Here is a 23,504-nt window from a genome sequence, read left to right on the forward strand (position 1 = left end):
GTGAAAGATCTGTAAAAACCTATTGATGAAAGACAATGGAGAAGACACAATAAATGTAAAGATACTTTATGCCCATGGATTGGAAGAATTAATATTGTTAAAATGTCCATACTACTAAAAGCAGTATACAGATTCAGTTCAATCCCTATCAAAATTCCAATCACATTTTTCACAGAAATAGAACAACGCTAAAATTTGTATGGAACCACAAAAGACCCCCAATAGCCAAAGCAGTCTTAGAGAAAGAAAGACAAAGCTGGAGGCATCATGCTTCCTGACTTCACAGTATATTACAAAGCTCTAGTAATCAAAGACAGTATGGTAATGGTATAAAAACAGACACCGATCCAGAACAAAATAAACAGCCCAGAAATAAACCCACACAGATGTACTCAATTAATTCATGACAAAGGAGCCAAGAATATACAATGGGAAAAGGACAGTCTCTTCAATAAACGGTGCTGGGAAAAAATGACAGCCACATGTAAAAGAATGAGAGTGGACCCCTATATTACACCACATACAAAAAATCAACGGAAAATGAATTAAAGGCTGAATGTAAGATCTGAAACAATAAAACTCCTAAGAAAAAACATGGGTGGTAAGCTCCTTGACATCAGTCTTGTTGATGATATTTTGGATGTGACACCAAAAACAGAGGCAACAAAAGCAAAAATAAACAAGTGGGACTACATCAAACTAAAAAGCTTTTGCGTAGCAAAGGAAACCATCAACAAAATGAAAATACAACCTACTGAAAGGATGAAAATACCTCCAAATCATATATCTGATAAGGGGTTAATATTCAAAATATATAAAGAACTCATGGAACTAAATAGCAAAATAACAAACAATCCAATTCAAAATGGTCAGAGGAAAATTTCTGGTCATGATAGAGGTACAGGTAAACACATTTTGCCTCCTCGCGCAACTATAGAAAAAAATTACAACTAGACTACTAAACAAACACCACCCAGAACTGTCAGAATATGGAGCTGTATAGCAGTCCAACAACCAAGGATTTAAAGAAGCCATATTCATCTAGACAGGTAGGAAGGGCAGAGACACAGAGGGAGGTGGAGAGGATGAAGAGGGGCAGAGACACCAAAGTGGAGCTGAGAGGTAGTGACGGGCGGTCCCACATTCATGTGAGGTGGATAAAAAATCAGGAGGGATACCTCAGGAGCGAGGGATCCCAGCCCCAAACCAGACCGAACAGCAGCCCAAGGTTCCAGTGCCAGGAAAAATCCCCATAATTTGTGGCTGTAAGAACCAGTGCGGTTTGGGGCAGTGGCATCTCCCATATTATCAGGAGACTCCTCTTAAAGGGCCTGCATGGACTTAGGACTTCTGCAGACCCACCCCCTCTGGGATTCAGCACCAGGGCAACAGTTGGAAGGGCACAAATGGCATATGGAGAGCAAGGGAAGAGAATGGAAACAGGGCTAGTGCCAGGAGACAGCTTCCTCCTGGGCAAACTTCCAGAAGCCAGACAGTGGCACTGTCCTCTCTCTCTGCATCCTCCCCCCACACAAAGCCACACACAGAGGCCTCACACAAAGCCACAAAGCAGGGAAACAGGTTGCCCACCCTGTTGATCACCTAAGGCTCCACCCCAAATAATTTACAGGTCTGTTCTTCTATAACAGGCCACACTACTAAGACAGGGAGTCAAAGAAGCAAATACCTAATACACAGAAACAAACAGGGAGGTTGCCAAATTGAGGAGGCAAAGAAATATGGCCCAATTGAAAGAACACAACAAAACTCCAGAAAAAGAATTAAACAAAATGGAGATAACCAACCGATTATCAGGTGTAGAGTTCAAAACACTGGTTATCAGGATGCTCAAAGAACTCGTTGAGTGTGGCAAAAGCATAAAAAAGACCCAGGCAGAAATGAAGGGTACATTAAGTGAAATAAAGAAAAATCCCCAGGGAACCAATAGTGCAGGGAAGAATTAAAATCAACTATTTGGAACATAAGGTAGAAATAAAGATTCAACCAGAATAGAAAGAAGACACAAGAATTCAAAAAAATGAGGACAGGCTAAGAAGGCTCTGGGACATGTCCAAACGTACCAACATCCAAATTATAGGGATGCCAGAAGGAGAAGAGGAAGAGCAAAAAATTGAAAACGTATTTGAAAAAATAATGAAAGAAAACTTCCCTAATTTGGTGAAGGAAATAGACATACAAGTCCAGGAACCACAGAGAGTCCCAAATAAGTTGGACCCAAAGAGGACCACACCAAGACATATCATAATTAAAAATGCCAAAAATTAAAGATAAAGAGAGACTCTTAAAAGCATCAAGAGAAAAGGAGGGTGTTACTTACAAAGAAGTTTCCATAAGACTATCAGCTGGAAGAAACTTTGCAGGCTAGAAGGGACTGGCAAGAAGTATTCAAAGTGATGAAAAGCAAAGACCTACCACCTAGATTACTCTATCTAGCAAAGCTGTCATTTAGAATTTATGGGCTGAGAAAGTGCTTCCCAGACAAGGTAAAACTAAAGGAGTTCATCATCACCAAGCTTTTATTACATGAAATGTTAAAGGGCCTTATTTAAGAAAAAAATTGAAACTATGAACATTAAAATGGCAACAAAATCACAACTATCAACAACTGAATCTAAAAAAAAAACCAAGCAAACAACTGGAACAGGAACCGAATCATAGATATGGAGATCACGTGGAGGGTTATCAGCTGGGAGGGAGAAGGGGGAGAGTGGGGGAAAAGGTACAGGGATTAAGAAGCATAAATTGGTATGTACAAAATAGACGGGGCTATGTTAGGAATAGTATAGGAAATGTGAAGCCAAAGAACTTACATGCACAACTGATGGACATTCACTAAGAGGAGGTGACTGCTGGAAGGTACCAGGTGGAGGGGGGAAGAGGGGGAAAATGGGACAACTATAATAGCATAATCAATAAAAGATATTTTAAAAAAATGGTCAGAGGATCTAAACAGACATTTTCCCAAAGAAAGTATACAGATGGCCAACAGGTACATGAAAAGGTGCTCAACATCACTAATTATCAGGGAAATGCAAGTGAAACCAACATGAGATAGTACCTTACACCTGACAGAATGGGTATTATCAAAATGACAAGAGAATGTGCAGAAAAGGGAAGGCTTATGCACTGTTTGTAGGAATGTAAACTCATACAGCCACTATGGAAAACAGCATGTAGGTTCCTCAAAAAATTAAAAAGTAGAACTACCATATGATCCAGCAATTCCACTCCTGGGTATTTATCTGAACGAAATGGAAGTACCAACTCCCAAAGATATGTTCACCCCCATGTTTATCGCAGCATTATTTACAATATCCCAGACGTGGAAGCAAAACAACCTAAGTATCTATCAATGAATGAATGGGTAAAAGAAAATGCCATATATAAAGGGATATTATTCAGCCATAAAAAGAAAATTTTATTATTTCCAACAACATGAATGAACTTAGGGGCTATTATGCTAAGTGATATAAGTCAGACAAAAACAAATACTGTGTGATCTTATTTATATGTGGGATCTAAAAAAAGAATCAAGCTCACAGGTACAGAGAACACATTGGTGGTTGCCAGAGGCAGGGGATGGGGAATGGGTGACATGAATGCAGGTGGTCAAAATGTATAACTTCCTGTTATAAAATAAGTACGTCATGAGGATTTAACATAGAGCATGGTGACTATACTTAATAATATTGTGTTGTATGTTTGAAAGTTACTACTTCCAAGTTCTTATCAAAAGAAAAAAGTATGTATAGGGTGATGAATATTAACTAGTTTTTTTTGTGTGGTGAATATTTTACAATATTGAATCATTAAGTTGTACCCCTAAAACTAATATAATTTAAACATCAATTATATCTCCAAAAAACACAAAAACCCTTTTTCTGAGCAGAAAAAAAACTACCGACAGAAAGGTATCTATGCCTTCCCCATCTATCAATCCATTTAATGCTCTAATCATTAACGGTCAACTCAGTTATTACTCCTCCTCCTTGAAGTTACTTCTGGGTATTAGATCTTTCATGACTTTTGCTTTTTCTGTGGAATTCCACTGTTTAAAAATACTGCATTTTTGCTTTTTGTATCTCACATATAAGTTTATATACAGCTGTATCAGGGAAAACTCTCCTAACAGAACTACTGACCAGTAGATCTCCGGTGAAGCAGGATAATAAGAAGCTAGGAAAATTCCTTGGCAAATGGAATAGGAAAACTGAGACAAGCTAGCTGAACAAAATGGCTGAGCAATTTACAGCCAGATACAAAAGGTCCCCTCCCTAGAGATAACATCTCGGCCTCAGTTATATTTCAGCCCCAGGCCCAGAAAATTGGCAAAACCAGGTGGGTGAATCCAGGAGCAGCTGAAATGACTAACGAGTCCCTGGCCTGGCACTGACCAATCAGTGTAGACCGAGACTGTAAAAGGACACATCTGGAAAACTGATGAATATTCTGTGGGAACTCTCCCCTGAGACCTCCCCTAAAATTCCCACCTGCAGGAGAGAGCTAAAAGCCTCAAGACAAAGTACCCACTGCAAGCTCTCCCTTTGGGGAACAGTCTACCCTATTCCCTTCCCCGCTTCTTCCCCCACAGGCACACATCTCCTGGATTGTAAGAGTCCCCATGAGATTTGCAACCAGGGGAGCAATGGGCAGGCTAATCTCCTGAGCCTGTCTCCAAGGTTCCCTCTTATCTGACTTAGTGAGCTAAGGCAGCCCAGCCTAGGACCTCCTGTTCTATGCTAAGCCTTCCTTGTTTTACTGTCCCCAACTTCATTAACTTACCTTCACAGTCACCTGGATGCGTGCTGTGAAATCTTTCCCACATGAAGTCAAAAACCCACACTACCAGCTGGCCCTAGGCAGACCTGCTCAGGGCCAGGCCCCCCTGTCCGGTAACACAGGGAGTAGTTTATATATATTAATTTTTTAAAAAAAAATCCTTATGCAAGGGTTTAAAAAAATTTATTTAAGAGAGAGAAGGAGGGGGGAGGGAGAGAGACACAGAAAAAGGGGATGAGAGAGTGGAGAGAGAGAGAGAAACGTGGGTGTGAGAGAAAAACATCGCCTGGTTGCCTCTTGCATGCGCTCCAACCAGGGGGAACCCACAACCCAGGCAGATCTTTCTTGTGATGACTTCTTATTCTTTTAAAGAAAACATCAGCAGAAGCCAGAATCCTGTTTACCACTGTTAACTCTGGAAACAGAATGGGTGTGACAATGATGAGATTTTAAACAGGGGAATGGAATGGAGTGCTTAAAATGGTAAGATAAAGACAAAGCTTAGGACAAAAAATCGACACATTCCATGAAGCAAACCACAAAGCCATCAATTTCTTTTGGCAACACAAAAAGCTGCCAGAGCCAATAAGCACATCTTCCCTGTGCTGTGGCGGTGTTGCTTTTAAGTCTCAAATCAGAACCCTTTAAGCCTAGAATGTCCCTCTAGCACATGCTGTCCATGTTCCACTAGTGTATTGTTAGAATTACCAAAGACGTGCGAATAATGTACCTGTCGGTGAAATCAGTCCTGATACCCAACATATGGATTGTGGCAATTACTGAACTATTACTCAGATACAAGTTAACCAGAAGTTGGACTGAAAAGGAGTAAACCTTGTGCCTATGATAGAGAATTCTAAATAAATTAGTGAACAAACAAATGGATAAATAGGTAAGTATCATAACTTCTTGACACTCAGAAGTTTCTAGATTACTCATAAAAAACAGTGCACATGAGAAATGGAATCCATTCACACGTTAGAAGGCACCTGTTGTTTGGAAGCAGTCTAAAAGCACAAACAGGTTGTGGCTGCTGTCATGTAGTGACAATTGCTGTCCTCCTCATCCCTTTGTTGCCAATAACCCCTCGTTGGAGAAAAGAATCTAGACCAATGCTATACACTTGATAAATGCTCAGTAAACACTGAAACAAAATGCATCATAAATGAAAATGTCTATGAAAAAGTTATAGGCAGGTCTGTCAAAACAGAGGCTTATATAATGTATACTCCCTGTTTGGAGACAGAACAATTAGTGACACAAAGGTTAGTCTATTCTGGGCCCCTGAAGAATGACTCAAGGGTATGAATACGGTTTGGGCATGGTTTTATTTAATAAAAGCTTTATATAGTATGGGTGTCTTAGATTGCACTACTACAACAGGATCATTGAAGAGATGGATGTCACTGAATCAAAGTTAAGTTTAAATAAATTCAGGCCTAGGAAGCCATACTCCAAACCTGTTCATGAATTTGATTTTGACTAGGACCTTAAGATGTCTTATTTGAAATTATTTAAAGAGCAAAGGCAAAATCACAATTACAAGGAACAGTGTTTCTTGTCACATACATTTCACCAGATACCAAATCACCATGATATATGCACAGTCTGTCTAAAAAAGTCTTTAAACTTAGGAAAGCTTTTCTGACTATGACCTGAATAATAATTTTCATGAAGGCACTCTAAAAACAAAGAGAAATCCTCATCTCTTGCAGTTAAATTTCAATAAAAATTTCAATTACATGGAGCCTTGGATTTTCCCTGTAACCCGCATATTCAATTTTGTGCTAAGTATTAAAGGAATTAAAGTCAATTTTGTTACCAATAAATTATGAAGAACACAAATTAAGATAAAAGAATGAACTGGGAATGTGCTCCAATATTGTGTATTTATATTATTATACAACATAATCTGTAAATCTAGTACTAATGAGACTCAAGATTTAAATGGCTGAAGAATATGTTTAGTAAATTATTGTCAATCAATGCCTCTATTTTAGGATAAATGTAATCTTGAATGGCAACACACCTATTATTACAAATTCCTAACTAAGTACTACGGTACTTCATTATTTTGAAATGTCACTGTCAATTTATAGAGTAACAGATAAACATCTTTGTACCACATACCCGATTACCTTTCCCTCACAGTAAGTGAAACACTGTAAAGAAAAATTACAAACTTAATGTTTTCAGAGCAATAAAAGAAACCTAATGAGCATTAAAACTGTAACCTAGTTATAACATTCTAAATTTTCACATTTGTTAATGTGGATATGTCAGGTTTTATACCACTGTCATCAAATATTATTTTTTTAAGTAGTATCATTTCATGTAAATTCTTCCAAGTATTCATTTATCTAACCATCTGACAAACATTGAGTGCCTACTCCTAGGTATACTGTCAGGGGATACAAATGTGAGTATGATATAACCCTTGCTCTTTTTAACAAACAGTCTTATGTAAGACAGATAAGTAAGTAAAATACAATAGTACAGGTTATATTAAAACTGCCTACATGTTTTCCATTTGCAATAGATAAAGAGTATTCTATTGAAAGCATTCACTATCATTACTCAGAAATCAACTATCCCTTATTTGTTCTATAGAAATCTTTTTGTAATTTAATTAAAAACAAAATTAAAAAGGAAAATTTTATAAATATCTGTTAACTTAGCATCTGAAATTAACAAATGTTAATGTTTCATAGCTTATCTTAAGGCTGTTTTCCAAATCTAGAAATTTCTTGACTGATAAGCACTAAGATTACTTGTGATTATTATATATCCCACCAGCTAAGGGACCTTTGGTAAATTAACTTTCTTTCTTATTGTTTAAAGATTTTATTTAATTATTTTTAGAGAGAGGGGAGGGAGAAAGAGAAGGAAGAAAAGAGAGAGGAACATTGACGTGTAAGAGAAACATCTATCTGTTGCCTCCCACAAGCCCCCAACTGAGGACTGGGTCTGCAACCCAGGCATGTGCCCTGACTGGGAAGTGAACCAGTGACCTTCCAGTTTGCCAGACGATGCTCAACCCACCAATCAGGGTGGGGAAATTAACCTTCCTGATCTTCAGTTTTCTCATCTGAAAAGTGGAGATAATAATACCAATCTGTGCTAGATTATTTTCCATCTGTGTCTCAGTATCCGTGCTCTACCTAGCTTTTTGCCCAGGTTGATCAATAGGCTAGATCAATAGGAGGTACTAGCAGAAGGTCAGAGTGTGGAAGGTAAGTGAAGCTATTCCCTGGCTTCCTTCTTGCCAGGTCACCAAAGGCTGGCTACACCCCTCGATCAGAAGTAGTCCTCTCCATATACCGCCCTCCCCTAGGACTTTAAGCATAGGGATGGTTATGGCTCCCGTTAGCCCTAGACTCTGTAGTATCCATTGCAGACTTCCATAAACTCTGCCCATATCTTTACACAATTCCCCTCTTAAACTCTTTCCAAATAACCCAGTTTGAAAGTGCCATCTGTTTCCTGCCAGACCGTCTGATTCACGCACAACCTCATGGGGTTGTTTTGAGGATCACGTGAGAAGATAAATGTAAAATGCTTATTTAGCACAGTGCCTAGCACATTATAAATATTCAGTTAAGTGTTGACTACCATTATCATTATCAGTATTGCTGTTATTATTTTATTTGAGGTTCCACGCTCATATCCTCTATACCAGCTGAGTATGTTCAAGAGGCAGAGAAATTCAGAATTTTGGAGAGCTTTTTACTAATTCTCACAGTGCTTCAAAAATATGTTCAAGTGTAAAATGTCCTTATTGCTAATTAATTTCAATATTTATAGAGAGTCAAGAGGACTTTAAAAGTGAATGAAAAACCCACATGGTGATAAGATTTCCTGGAGTGTAGTTTCTTCCATAACCATGCTTTGGAATTCATCTCCTGCAAATTGACCTGCTGCCACCACATCAAATCTAGCAAAGAATAAATGTCCATGAAATTAAACAAATTGTTGGGTCATAGGGTCATGAAAAGAATGGACTGCAAGATAAACTCAATGGCATAAAGTCCTGTTTAATCTGGAAATGCATCTTCATCATCCTTACTTATGAATCATGACACAGGCAAGCATTACCACTTGACAAATTCTCATCAAAATTGTACCAAAGATCTACTTAACCTTTCACCTTACCTCATCCTTTATATCTTCCTGCTGCTGCGCCGTGAAGATCTCCATGGCAGCCATGAGTCTCATCATCAACTCATCCACCGTTGTGTTACCTGGCAACACATGGAGACCACCCAACTTCACGTTATTAGTTAATATAAAATGGGAAGTCATTCTAGAGTTAATCATAAGAAATGACTACAATCTAAAAAAATTTACAAACTAGGATGCTATTATCTACTTAAAATTCTTTCATGTTTTCATTCGAAAGTTTCATATGTTCAATATGAAAAAGTAAAGCAGTATTCTGACAGTTGAAATTTCAGAACATTTAGATTTCAGGGAACAGATTCTTAAAAAGTATTTTTTTAGCAGCATAAATAATAATGTCCAAGTCATAAGGGTCAAAAGTTCTTTCCTATTATAAAAACGTATCTACTTAATAACACTAGCAACAACTGTTATTTGTTTATATGCCAGTAATTAGGCTAAGAACATGATATATATCACCTCATTTAATCTCTATAATGTTTTTGTTGTCATTTTGATTTTAAAGAAAAGAAAAATGAGGCTTACAGAGTATAAGTGACCTGCAGCCAAGGTCACACTGGCTAAGTGGTGGGGCCAGGATTTGAAACCATGAGTCCGACTCAAAGCCTGTCCTCTCTACTACATCAATACTCAGTTTACTTAGAATTATTTTCTCCCTCTAAAAGTTCTTTGGCGAAACAAATAATAACTTAAGTCCTGAAAAAATCAATTTCTGCTTTTTGTCCAAGTGATGGTTCTCCCTTTCAGCTGCTTTCAAATTACTATACTATAATTTTTAATGAAGAGGGTATTCAAAATGTTTAATATTCCTTAATGCTCTTTTACTCCCTGTTCAAGTCCATAGAAAAACATATAGCACATATGTGCCATTTCCTGAATGCATTAAGTCCTGTTATTTGCTTTGGATGCATCTATAGGAGAGAAATTCATGAAGATACATAGAGATACAGCAATTCTATTCTTTCAAACCTACAGCCAAAAGAATCTTTCTTTCTTCAGGGCCTGAGAAAGGGTCTTCCTGTCCCATTAATGAAATGGCCACCAATGAGACAACAAATAGCAAGTATTCTTGCTGGTTTCTACCAGAGTAGGGCTTGACTAACACGATCTTTCAATTCGGTGACATGATTTTACCCAATTTCTCTTCTGATCATTGCCAGCATAGGGTTAGGGAACATGTCTAGTACTTAGCAAAGGAAAATGATTTGGTCACATTGGACCTCCTTTCTCAATAAATGACCTAGAGAACAAGTATTATGTTGGTGTGGTATCATGGTACTAAGAATGCAAAACTGGTTTTGTAGTCATAGTTATAACCCTAGTTCCACCGCTATGACGTAGTACCTAGAGACTGTCTAGCACATGACAAGGGTTTAACAAATATTCACCTAATAAACAAATGAATAAATGAGTGACTGACTGTAGCTAAGGATTAATCTCCTTATCACAAAATGAAGACAACACTGCCTCTGTTGGCCTCTGAGAAGGATTAGATGTTATATAAAGTGTCTGATACATGGTACACACCCAATCACTGGTAGTTACTGTTACCAGACGTGATAAATGGCAAAAGTTTAGGATCACCACTGATTCAGAGTTTGGTCCTGGGCAAATCTTTTGGTTTCCATTTCTTTCTTTCTCTCTCTTTTTTAAATGCTGATTCCCGGATCAGGGGTAGGCTCAGGAACCACTGTGCTTTTTTTAATCTATCTATCTATCTATCTATCTATCTATCTATCTATCTATCTATCCATCCATCCACCCATCCATCCATCCATCCATCCATCCATCCATTTTTCTCATGTGAGGACATGCTTATTGATTTTAGACAGAGGGGGAGAAAGGGACAGAAATGTTGATGTGAGAGACGTTGATTGGCTGTCTCTTGTATGCACCCCGACTGGGGACGAATCTGGAACCCAGGCATGTGCTCTTACCAGGAATGGAACCATGACCTTTTGTTTTACTGGATGACATTCCAACCAACTGAGCCACACTGGCCAGGGCTGGGTTTCCATTTCTTATTTGTAAACTGTAGTGCCTAAGACTCAGAGACAGGGCATGATTACTTTGACTACATACTGACTTAATTTTTAGGCTTATCCCACTGCTTATAAACTATGCTTCAGCCCTAACTGTAAGGACTCACTGCCAAACTGGACTTACAGGTATTTTATACCTAAGCCCTTAATAATCCAATTCAGAGCAAATTTATTCTTTAGAGCCTACTGGAGTCATTTATTAACTTTTTGGTTTTAAAACCCCTTTATACTCTTAAAAACTATTGAAACCCCTAAAGAATTGTATGTGAGTTATAGTTATCAAGATTTACTATGTTAGAAATTAAAACTGAAATATTTAAGACATACTTAAGATTTTAAAAGTGACAACAATAAAGCCCTTACTTGTTAATATACTTGTAAATATCACATTTTTATGAAAAATGACTCTATGTACCAAAAGAGAAGGTTTAGTGAGAAGAATGCCATTGTTTTAACATATTTTGCACAACGTTTTAATGTCTGGCTTAACAGAACACAACTGGATTCTTATCTACTTCTATATAAAACTAATTATAACATATTGTCTTAGTTGAAATTTATGACGCAAATCTGATCTCACATAGATAAGTAAAGAAAAAAGTGAGGCGTATCCAAGGGCTATGCATATATGTTCTTTGGCTAATCTCTTCTAGTCCTCCAAGCCCCCCTCCCCTCTGAGATCCACCAGTGAGGTGAAGGCCAGGGTGGGGGGAGGTGGGATTGGGTGGCAGGGGGGAAATGGTGACATCTATAATAGTGTCAACAATAAAAACAAGTGAGGAGTATTTTAACAGATAATTGTAGACATTCTCCTTTAATATACCCAAACTGACAAGTAGAGATTTCAAGGTGAGCTATGTGAGGAATTTGAAACCATTATCAATGAAATTTTTGCACTTGCTTATTAAAATCTATTGATTTCGGTCTATCTTGCCCTTTGAATGGATCTTTTACTCACGCATGACTTTATGATATCATGCATTGATCACCTGGAAAACACTGGTTCACTGAGCTACGCATTTCTTCTGAATGTCAACACACCTAATTACACATAAAAAAAATCACATTTGTTAACATCACCACTGATGTCATCAAAAATGGAAGCTGTCACTCTAATGGTGAAAGATAAAACCTTTTGCTTAAAAGCTCAAGTTTTATCACCGGCAGCACATGCAGCCAACCCTGTTTTTTAAGTGGAAGAGTTACTTTGTTCATTCTGGAGAAAACGTCCGCTAAATACCCGAGCTATGTAAGTGTAGTGTGTCAGTCAGTCATTTTCAAGTAAAGATGCTCTTCTGTAAAAACAAATAACTAGTTTGGCTCAAGTAACCACACAAGTGTTTTTCGTTGAGACTACCATTTGTGACACACAGTAGACATGCTTTATCCTTACCTACCACTGTGTCACACAAACCACCTAAAGGGTTAAATGTAATAAAGGTAATAATTTTCTAACGGCACATATATGCAAGTGAAGAATGTGACTACTGGTACAGTTATGTGTCATGGCCTTAATTCATACTAAGGTGCCAGCACTTTCAAACAACATTGACTTTGTAGCACCAGTCCAAATGTCAACACAGTAAAAAAAAGGCAAAAGAAAGTCTTACTACTATTATGAAAATAATATCGATTTTGCAGATTCCCTGAGAGTGTCTGGGGGACTTCCGGGATCCATGGACCACACTGGGAGAACCGCTGGCTATCACAACACTGCCTCTGACAGGGAAGTGGGAATGACGTACTATCTGCGTGACCCATACATGCAATTTATTTATTTGTTTGCTTGTTTGTTTATGCAATTCATTCTTCTTTAACATTATTTATGAACTTGAATGCTCTATTTATAGAGAAGACACAAAGTATTGAAGGTTTTATTTAGCATGAGGCATTTGAAACATCTTTTTCCCTGTGGCATAGAGAAGAGACACTATTTTCAACTTAAGCTTTGCCATGAATAAGGTAACATTTTATATGAATCCCTGGGGTTCATAGGTAAAAAGGAAAAATCATTCACTTTTTTTTTTTGGTAAAGAATGGACAGTTTAATTTTTTCAGTAAAGTTTAAGGTCACAAGTATCCTGTAACTTCATGCCTCAGAGTTGCATCCTAGACATGGATTCACACAAATAACAGGAAACAACCTCCACTGATACAATTCTATTCACACTCTCCATTCACTGGGTTTTCTAGATAACTAAAGATAAACATTTCTTTCAGCTAATCTACGTTACAGCAAGAAATCTTTATGTATATATACATATATGAAATGTCATATTTGACAACTGGTTATGACTTAATTGCTAGTGTAGAGAATTTAGCAATTCTGAACATTTAACATGATTATCCTATGTCCCAAAGGGCTGTGTAATTCTAGTAAGGCGTTTCTGTTGGATTTTCATGCAGCGTTATTTCATTCTTCACAGTACCTATAACTTTTTGAAGCTGTTCTTCTTCAGGAAGTTTTATATTTTAAAATGCTGAAATATTCACCAATACAAAGAACTGCTGTCAGCTTTGATGGTAAATAGCATAAGGTTATCATATATACAAGACGACACTGTTCTCCACTTGTGACATTTACTTTACCTTGTATCACATTTAACACTTCGTTAGATGATCGCTTTCCCATAATAATCAGAAAAAGTGGAAACTGGTCTGTTTTTTGAGTCCGAACGGTTTGTGCAACAACGCTGCCAAAGTGTCTATTGCACATCGTCAGAAATCTAAAATGAGACAAAATCCAAAGTAAGTTTCATTTCCGAGTTTAATAAATTTACTAGTACCGCAACAAAAAACTCATTGTTTTATTAGCTGTATTAAAATCAGGCAGCTTGTCTGACATCAGTAGGTGAAGCCTTGCTGTGTTGAATTTTCCACTACAAAATAACTGATACAGAAACGATTACCGTACAGTGAAGCCGGCAGCACACCCTAAACGCTGTCTTGGGCTGACAGCATAAGATGCCGACTGTTGAGCATTGTAAGCTGTACTACCCTAAAATATGTGAAGAACCAACAAAATGAATTTTAAGAGAAAATAATTTCCTAAGTAGGACAAATATTACATGGTACAAAGTTAAATTGACTATCATTATCCTAATCTAAACAGGATTTGGCAACATTTTCACAAGTTTTTAGAATCAAGACTTGTACTTTAGAACTGTGTTTTCTCCAATAGATAGGAGGTCTTCTAGTTTCATACTTAGTATGGGATAAAAATAATAATTCTAAGCTTTTGACCAAAAAAAGCTCAGAGATATTAGCATACCGAAGTCTAGCATTAGTATTCTTAACACGATCTGGAATAAATGAAAAAACTGATAAAGCTTTTCTCTTCTATTAGAGGACTGTTTGAAATTAGCATTTCTTTCAAGAGAAAAGGGTAGCTTATGATATGTTTTCAGATCTGATGGTAAAAAGTAAATGTCATAATAATAATGAATTATGAAAGACCAAATGCAAATATAAAATGCTTTAATAAGATCCAATTTAATAAAGTCTGTAAAAATAATGGACTTTTAATAACACAGGTCACAAAAGGCAAAACAGTGGAAATTCTGGGGACTAGCCACTGGTACCAGCTTATTAATTCTTAATTATGTTCATGAAAGGCAACTTAAATCGTGTGTTTTCTTATGCCTTATGATAATATTTTAGGTAACAACTCCTCTGAAATGTATGTTCTAGCTGATGAGCAAAGCCCTGTCGTCATATGCATTAGAAGGTAAATTTATTTGAAAAGACAAATGGCATTAAAATGTCATGTGCTCAGATTCATTTGATATCAAATTCAAAACAGAATCAAACCTCTTAATTTTTAAAGCCAATATATTTATCTACAGAAATTCATCCCCCAAATTTAGGCTGAATCCCCATAAAATCTGACACGACGACGTAAAGCAGACCGTGCTAAGGACCACCAGAACTGTCGGCAAGAATGTCAAGACAAGTCGGCGCCACTGCAGGTAAGTTCATGGGAGGCAGACCCACACACATATTTACAGCAGCAATAAGCAGACCTCATGCCAATCTGAAATGATGAGGCCTTGAGAAACCCACTGTTGGCCATGCAATATCAGTGCCCCTATGAAAATTCAGATCTGCACACTCCAGAACTACTATGAGATAAAAAGGTGCTCAAGCAGCCTAACCCTCCATACCAAATTTCACTCCCATACAGCTTTAGTTTCTCAACGGGGAGGTGTAGTTCAGGAGACTAGAAAGTTAAAATCTAATTTTTCTTTCCACTTTTTACTAAAATATTTAAAGTCAGTCTTGACCGTGATCTCATCATTGGCAACCTCTGAAATGAAATATGTCAAAACACACACACACTGTTGGAATGTCATTTCCTTTCACACTAATGGATTAAATGGACATCACACAGAAGACGCCCATCACAGAACTAGCCTCACAAGTGATACTAGCTAAATGGGGTACTCCTCAAAAGGGAAGGAGGGAAGGAAGGAAGGAAGGAAGGAAGGAAGGAAGGAAGGAAGGAAGGCAGGCTGACTGGCTTACTTAGTGGTTTTATGAATTCAATTTTAAGACAATATTGCCTGAGAATTGTGTACTTCCCAAATTTTGTTTTTGTGAAAATGAGCCAGAATGAAAAATAATTATGAAAATGTGATTATCTTATTGGGTTTAAAATAATATATAACACAAATTTCAAAACGACACAAAACATATGCAAGAGAGATGCAGACTTCAAAGATGCATAAGCTGTTCAATTAACCATAAAAAACAACAAAGTGATCAGTTAATACCAGGGATTGGTAAACCGTTCTAATTTTTTAGAGGCAGTTGAGAAATACACAGGGATCATGCAGCCTGTTGATACTTTCTAGTGGCCTTGACTAGCAATTTGTTCTGATCAAAGAGAGACTTTGTTAAAATTTTAATTAATGTGATTAATCTAAGATCTGAATCGTGTGTACTCTGAGATTTTCAAATTGTAATCATCGAGAGCCTGTAGGGGCCAATGGACAGCCACAAATTACAAAATTCCTACTTGTCAATTCCTTGCACTACAATTTACAAGAACTTAATACAGCTACCAAATTTTTCTTATGGCTGGGAGGCTCTGCTTCTTCCTCTAAAGATCATTCACAGCACAAAGTTAGCATTCACAGCACATTAGCACCAGCAAAAATCCAGTTCAAAACAGAACAAAAACAGATTCAGAAAAAAAAGTTGTTTTAGGAGAAAAAAATACGTGGTTCTTTTTATTGTGGTATTTTCCTCCTTTGGAATACGTGTGGCAGTGCACCTAGTGGCAGCACCACACAGCTGTCAACCTGACTAACTGCACGTGATACTCATAGGGTGAGGTGTCGTGAAGGGAGGGTGGTTTCTGCAGCAACTGGATACCTGCAAGCTCAAACCCAAAGGAGAAAGCAACTCTTCTGTGGCAAGGAGAAATGGCTTTTTTAATTACAAAATATTTTAATAAATCAAACTACCTACTCATTATAGACCTAGATGGAGAATAACAAGTTGATTAATTACCCGCCCAAACCAAAAGCTAAAGCAACAAATTTGAAAAGACAAAGAATAAATGCCCTCACTAAGGGGTTAAAATGAAGGAGAGAGGAAGGGAGTTAGGGGAAGAAAAAGGAAGGGTCAAGAAAATGAATTAAAGAACACAGTCAATCACAAATCAGGTATAATAAAGCAACTCATGTCTCTGGGGAGTGGGAAGTCTCAAAGTTTGACCTTGGTGAAGAAACAAAAATAAAATCAGTAGCTTATATTCATCAGCTCTTGCTATTAAAAATCTAAGATAAAATCTTATCTTTCAATCTAAAGTTTGGGGACAAAAAATAAACAGGGTATCTGATGGCTAGCATATATTGATCATTAGTAAAATTATCAATCTCTGAAGAATAGATGTTTTTTAACTTGTTAATGAAAATCAGGATTACTAACAAATCAGATATGGGTAAAAGTAATCTCATTTTAATTCCAAACAGGATATCATTTAGTTTCTTTCAGTCAAAGTCATAATCACATAAGTCATGACTTTTACCAAGTTGTACTCAAACATAAAATATTTACTAAAAGAAACACAGTAATTTGGGAGGAGGGTGATGACATTTCACAAACATTTACTATTTACCTATTCTGTACTAGAAAATGTAAAAAAATGCACATCTAACAAAAATGGACCCATAACACTGTGTGACTCCCATGTAAAGGGGGAATACTACTTATCTTTAAAACACTTATATTCTTTTTTAATTTTTGTTCAAGTACAGTTGTCTCCATTTCCCCACCCCCCACCCTTCCCCATCCCCACCTTCCACCCTCGATCCTACCCGCCTTTGGCTTTGTCCATGCGTTCTTTATACATGTTCCTTGATGACCCTTCCCCTTTTCCCCACTGTTATCCACCTCCCCTTGCCCCTCTGGTTACTGTCAGTTTGTTCTTTATTTCAATGTCTCTGGTTATATTTTGCTTGCTTGTTTGTTTTATTGATTAGGTTCCACTTATAGGTGAGATCATATGGTATTTGTCTTTCACCACTTGGCTTATATCACTTAGCATAATGCTCTTTAGTTCCATCCATGCTGTCATGAAGGGTAGGAGCTCCTTCTTTCTTTCTCCTGCATAGTATTCCATTGTGTAAATGTACCATGGTTTTTTGATTCACTCATTTACTGATAGGCACTTAGGTTGCTTCCAGCACTTGGCTATTGTAAATTGTGCTGCTATGAACATTGGGTGCATAGGTTCTTTTGAATTGGTGTTTCAGGATTCTTAGAGTATAATCCCAGCAGTGGAATTGTTGGGTAAAAAGGCAGTTCCATTTTTAGGTTTTTGAAGAAATTCCATACTGTTTTCCACAGTGGCTGCACCAGTCTGCACCCCCACCAATAGTTACTAGGGTTCCCTTTTCTCCACAATCTCTCCAGGACTTGTTATTTGTTGATTTGTTTATGATAGCCATCTGACAGGTGTGTAGTGGTATCTCGTTGTGGTTTTAATTTGCATCTTTCTTATGGCTAGTGATGCTGAGCATCCTTTCATATGTCTCTGGCCCTCTGTATGTCCTCCTTGGAGAAGAAAACACTTATATTCTTATAAGATATACATAGAAAGCACTCCAAAGTATGCCTAGAATATGATTGTCCCTTGAAGTTGGTAGCTATTTTTATTACTATTAGTTGCATAATGATATTTAACATTTTTGTCATAACTTCCAGGATTAAAATGATAGCTTATGCTGATAGGCCACTATTGAAAGATTTTTTTTTGTATAATATGATATAGCATCAAAGAATTGCTGACTGAATAAAAAGCCATTGGTTTTACTTTCATTCAGAGAATGAAAGAGCAGGTATTGATATTAGGAAAGGAAAAAAAAATTATAGATGTTGCAGCTGTATAATACTACAAAACTTCACATATTCAAAATTGGATACAATACAATCACTATTTTCTTTTTAATACATCTATGTTTAGTAATGCTAGTTACTTTAAAACCAAGACTTAACATGAAAATTTCTGTCTGCTTACTCTTGAGCTATTAAATACCTTAAATCTCTTTCTGATAATGTGTGAACCATTTCTCGAAAACAAGTTTACTGAGCAGAAGAAATTAATGTTCAACAGTGCTACAGGACTTCTCAGTATTACTCAGGAGTTTAAGGCAAGTCTTTTGTATATATTTCCTTAGCTGCAGCTGCTAACCTTACACTACAATACTTCTTTTGAAGCCACCTAGGTAACAAACCAAACTAGTGTTTTTTGTTACAGTGATAAGCCTCATTACTTACACATTATTCATTCATGTGTTTGTCCAAACACATTTATGCACACTGGTAGAAAAACCAGAATATAAGATAAAGTACCTTAGAGATCATCTACCTGTTTGCCAACACACACTCCCCCTTTCTCTCCCTTTTCTCTTTTACAGAGAAATTAAAGCCAAGGTCCTTTAATGTGTGAAGTGAGACTTACCAAGTTGCTAGCACTGCCAGGCATACACAAACCAGGCTGGCCAAAGAGTTTTGTCTCCTACAACATCATTTCCGCCAGTCTGCATGGCACGGTTCAGCTCATTTCTGGAGTTCCTCCATCAGGAATGTTCGGCACCCCTGGCGCATACTTTGTCCTTTGACAGTGGCTTTGATTTTTGGAAACAGTCCTAAGTCGTTGGTTCAAACTGAGTTAGGTAAACAAGGTACTGATTAAGCTGGGGGCTCTGAGTCTACACGCAGTGATCTTTAAGCTTTAATGGCCTAGGAATCACCTAGGAAGTTTACTTAAAAGTCAAGTTCCTCGGCCTCATTCTCTCAGAGATTCTGAGTCAATAAATCTGGGGTAAGGCCCAGGAAACTGCTTTTTAAATAAGCTGCTAACCGCCAACCAGGTGCATGGACAACACTCTGAAAACACTGCCCTCAGAACACAGGACTGCTTTCTTTGTAAGGCTGTAAGCAGCCTCTGAAGGCAGTTTTTAGAGAACGTGATCCTCAAAATGTTCTAGGCAATGGCTGCTTCACTAGACCAAGTGTCCAGTTTCCTGAGGTGATTGCCACGTTGAAGATGGTAATTCTCACTTGCTTCATTTATACTGATGAGCTGCAATCTGATATGAGACAAACAAACAAATACCTCTCAAGTCTGTGAGCTCTAGGCGATACACAAAAAAACAAGTCAGGAATGGGGAGGTTGCAATATAAAACAAGTCGTCAAGGCAAGTACCACTGAAAAGTTGCTATTTGACCAAAGACTCAAAGTGGTGAAGGAGGAAGGGACAACGCATATGTCCAGGAAGAGAATTCCAGGCAGAGAGAACAGTAACTAGAAAAGTATCTAGCATATTTAAAAGATAACAAGAAGGTTAGTATAGCTGGAGAACAGTGAAGTATAAAACTCAAAATTGACAGTTTTGACTATTTCTACATGGTAAAAAAAATACCATAACAAGGCCAAAAGATAAATGATAATAAACAGAGGGAAGAATTCTGAATTTCAAACCACAGAAAAAAGACTAATTTCCCTAATAAGGAGTGGCCAAAAAAGCAGGTTTCCTGTTGTTTGTATGGAAAATAACACAATAATTAATAAATAACAATACAAGGATAAACTGTTTTGTGTACTCACAACTGTAAACCTACTTTTGCCCCGTATAAAAAGAATTCTAACAAAACAATGAGGAAAAAGATCAACCAACAATATATAAAGACAGCTCCAAGAAATGGAAACAGTAATGGCTCAGAAACACATGAAAAGATACTTAAAATAACTCAGAAAGAGTTAACTCCTCATTAAAGCTACACCAAGAAATCATTTTTATGTCAGATTAGTAAAGGTAAAAAAACTTGGTACTACCTTGCGTGGGCAAGGTTATATAGGGAAACAGGCACTATTGCATACACTGTTAGTAAGAGTGAAGTTGGTACCAACTCCCTTATGGGCAATTTGCCAATATCAATAAAAATTAAAAATGCACCTATACTCTTAAACTAGGACACCTACATCTGGGAATTTAGTCTATTGATATATTACCATGTGAAAATCACCAAAGTGCACAGTTAATTACTGTAGGCTTATAATAGAATATTGGATATAATTCAAGTGCCCACCAACAGGATCTGATTAAATAAATTATAGTATCTACTGGAATTTAAAGGAATAGTAGGTAGCCATAAAATATAGAGTTCTTTATGAACTGATATGTAATATATTTAAGATATAAAGTTAATGGAAAAAGCAGTCTGTTAAATAGTGTTTACCATTTGTGTAAAACTGGGGGAAAAATAAATATAGCATATTAGTTTGTTCATATATAAAATAACCTCTGAATGGATTAAATAAGAAGCTTATAACACTGCCTCTGGAGAAGGTAACTTAGAGACAGGGTTAAGTAGGAGACTTTTTATTATATACTTTATTTTCTAAATTTTTATTTATTTTTGATTTAATCTTTGTTTTTTATTACCATTTATTACATACCTTTTTATGCCTTTTGAATCTTGACTAATGTGAAAGTATTAGCCAATCATGAAATATAAAATTTGAAAGATAATAATTCCCTTACAAAAATAAAGAAAACTTGCATGTGATATCAATTCCATAAACTTTCAACACACTGTTAATCACATCTGTCTTTTTTTTTCATCAGTCTTTTGTTCAAGTATATCTTTTCCTTTTGGCAGTAATCATTGGGTGGGTGGATACAATTTTTCACAACAGTAATGAACCAGCATTTTAAATGGATGAATAATATTTCACTGAGTAGATGTATACAGTCATATTTGTAACTATACACTTAGAGCAAGATTCTTCTTTTTAGTGTTTTTAACAATTAAAGAATACTCGGATAAATATCCTGAATTATAACCTTAGGAAAAAGGTCTGTGGAGTGGAATTATAGGGTAAAAATTAGTCATTTAATTACTATTGATGCATATTATCAAATTGTTTTCTAGAAGGATGGCATAATGCCTCTCCACGCAAATGCAAACAATGAATGCATGTTAGAGAACACAGCCAAACTAAAGGCCAAGTTAAGAAAACACAGAATGAGAGTTTGAGTAGATTTAATCTCAAAAGCATCCCTCAACTGTCTGAGGCTTCTACTCTCCAGTAACAGTAAACTGTTAAATTGTCTCAATAGAGTAGTGGACAGAGTTTTAAAAAACTAAATAACTTCTTAGTTTACCTCCTTATTGTCATCTATAAATCACTCAAGTGGAAAGACTTTGAGGCACTGGCAGTTTAATGATGGGTGTAGCTAATTTATACTAATTTTGTGGAAGAACAATAATAATAAATAGATAATTGGCTGTCTTTTTCTCACCACTAGTAAGAATATAAATATTTATTTTAAATACTGAAAATATAAATCTTAGTTGGGAGGGATAAGAGAAAACATCTAATCCAATCTCTTATCAAATGCAGAAATTCCTTCTCTAGAAATGTAAAGAGAAGATCCATTTTCTAGGGGCTGTATAAGACAGCACTTTCATGTTAAATGTCAGGTAATATTTCTGCTGTGCTCTTTTACCAAATGACCAGTATTTATGAGGGTCCACTAAACATATGACAAGACATGGTTTCTGTTCTTAAGACACTAAGGATATTTTGGGTTTGATAAATCAAGGATCCCCCAAAAGGAACTTATATGGCATATAACTGGGGCCTAGGTTTAGTGTTTCAGACTAAGTTCTGGAGGGAATCAGAGGAGAAAATGGGTACTTAGAAGTCAGGGAGAACTGTGTGTTATTATCAGGAGGAATCATCTCTGCATTCCTAGCACCTAGTGACTAACATATTTGTTGCATGAATGGGCCAACTCATGCTTCAGTAACCTTTATCTCCACTGTGACAATGTTAACCACATAACTTTTCTTTCCCTCTTCCAACTGCTGCTGAAATAAGTTTAATTAAGACAGCTGGCATGAATTATCATGATCTCCCAGGCCTTTTACTGTGCTTCCACCCCCATAGGTCATTTGGACCCGCAAATTAAGCAGGTAATAGTCCACAAGGTCATGATTCTAAGCTTCCCTCTTAGTTTTTACATAATTTCATCCTGTCACTACCAACTGAATGAACATGTGACTTAAAAGGGGTTTAAAATGTCCAAATATTAACATATTAGAGAAAGTAGGAAATTTTGCAAAGAGCGTAATACTGTTGGGAAGAACAAAGACTTTGGAGTCAAACAAACCTGATTTCTCACTTGTTAGTTGTTCCTTTGGATAATTTAATTTTTCGGAGCGTTCTCATACATAAAATGAAGATAATGATATCTATTTTTACAGTTAGACTGTAGGTTAATAAATATTACTTCTTTTCCTTCTTTTTTATGTGCTTTAGAGTCAAAATTGGTTTTCCTTTCTCAACCCCTGCCCCCAAATTAGGGATGTGGCAAAATGGTTCCTAAAATAAGTTATAATAGCAATCTCACGCTCAATAACCCGAAACAAGGAGTTACACTTAGCACCATGCTTGGCACTGTATTACACTGTTGTATAATTTCTACAATTATGTGTCAGCATCATCATAAGATCATGCCCTACTCTAGGACAGAGATTTGAAGTAAAGATATATATATATTTTTCATGTTGCTATGTTCTCTGATTTTTCCAAATGCAAAATTTGGAGACATTGTGATTTTATTATTATATAAAAATGTTCAGCATCATTTATTTCAGAGTTGGTCAGTTTCTCAAGAGAACCTTGACATTTCTTTATGTATTTGAAAAATAATTATCATCATACTGGGAAAACATTAGTAAAAGTCTTATACACAGGAGGAAAATCTTTAAAAGACAGATGACCAGCAGCACAGAACATCTGCACTTTTAGGCACTCATCAAAGTTTTTGAGCAAGAATCAATTACAACCACGCACTTGACAAAGGCTCACTCAAGACTGCCAGTGTTCGACAGAGTTGAACGCACAGGTTGACTACGTAGGCTTTTCCGCTGAGCTCTATACCTGTTATGAGTTACATCATC

At 36.7% G+C, this 23,504-nt stretch overlaps 1 protein-coding gene across 3 annotated transcripts in view; it reads right to left on the minus strand.

Annotated features, from left to right (window-relative positions):
- FAF1 (Fas associated factor 1) overlaps positions 1–23,504 on the minus strand; it is a 423,880-nt gene that overhangs the window by 90,590 nt on the left and 309,786 nt on the right. For all 3 annotated transcript variants that reach the window (XM_024571040.4, XM_045204230.3, XM_024571039.4), the window contains 2 exons: positions 13,611–13,747; positions 8,953–9,041 (listed from right to left, as the gene is read on the minus strand). In XM_024571040.4, coding sequence (XP_024426808.1) covers positions 8,953–9,041; positions 13,611–13,747 — 226 coding nt within the window. The remainder of the gene's footprint in view (positions 1–8,952; positions 9,042–13,610; positions 13,748–23,504) is intronic.

Source organism: Desmodus rotundus, chromosome 3 (assembly GCF_022682495.2).
Source record: "Desmodus rotundus isolate HL8 chromosome 3, HLdesRot8A.1, whole genome shotgun sequence".
NCBI classification, from domain to species: domain Eukaryota; kingdom Metazoa; phylum Chordata; class Mammalia; order Chiroptera; family Phyllostomidae; genus Desmodus; species Desmodus rotundus.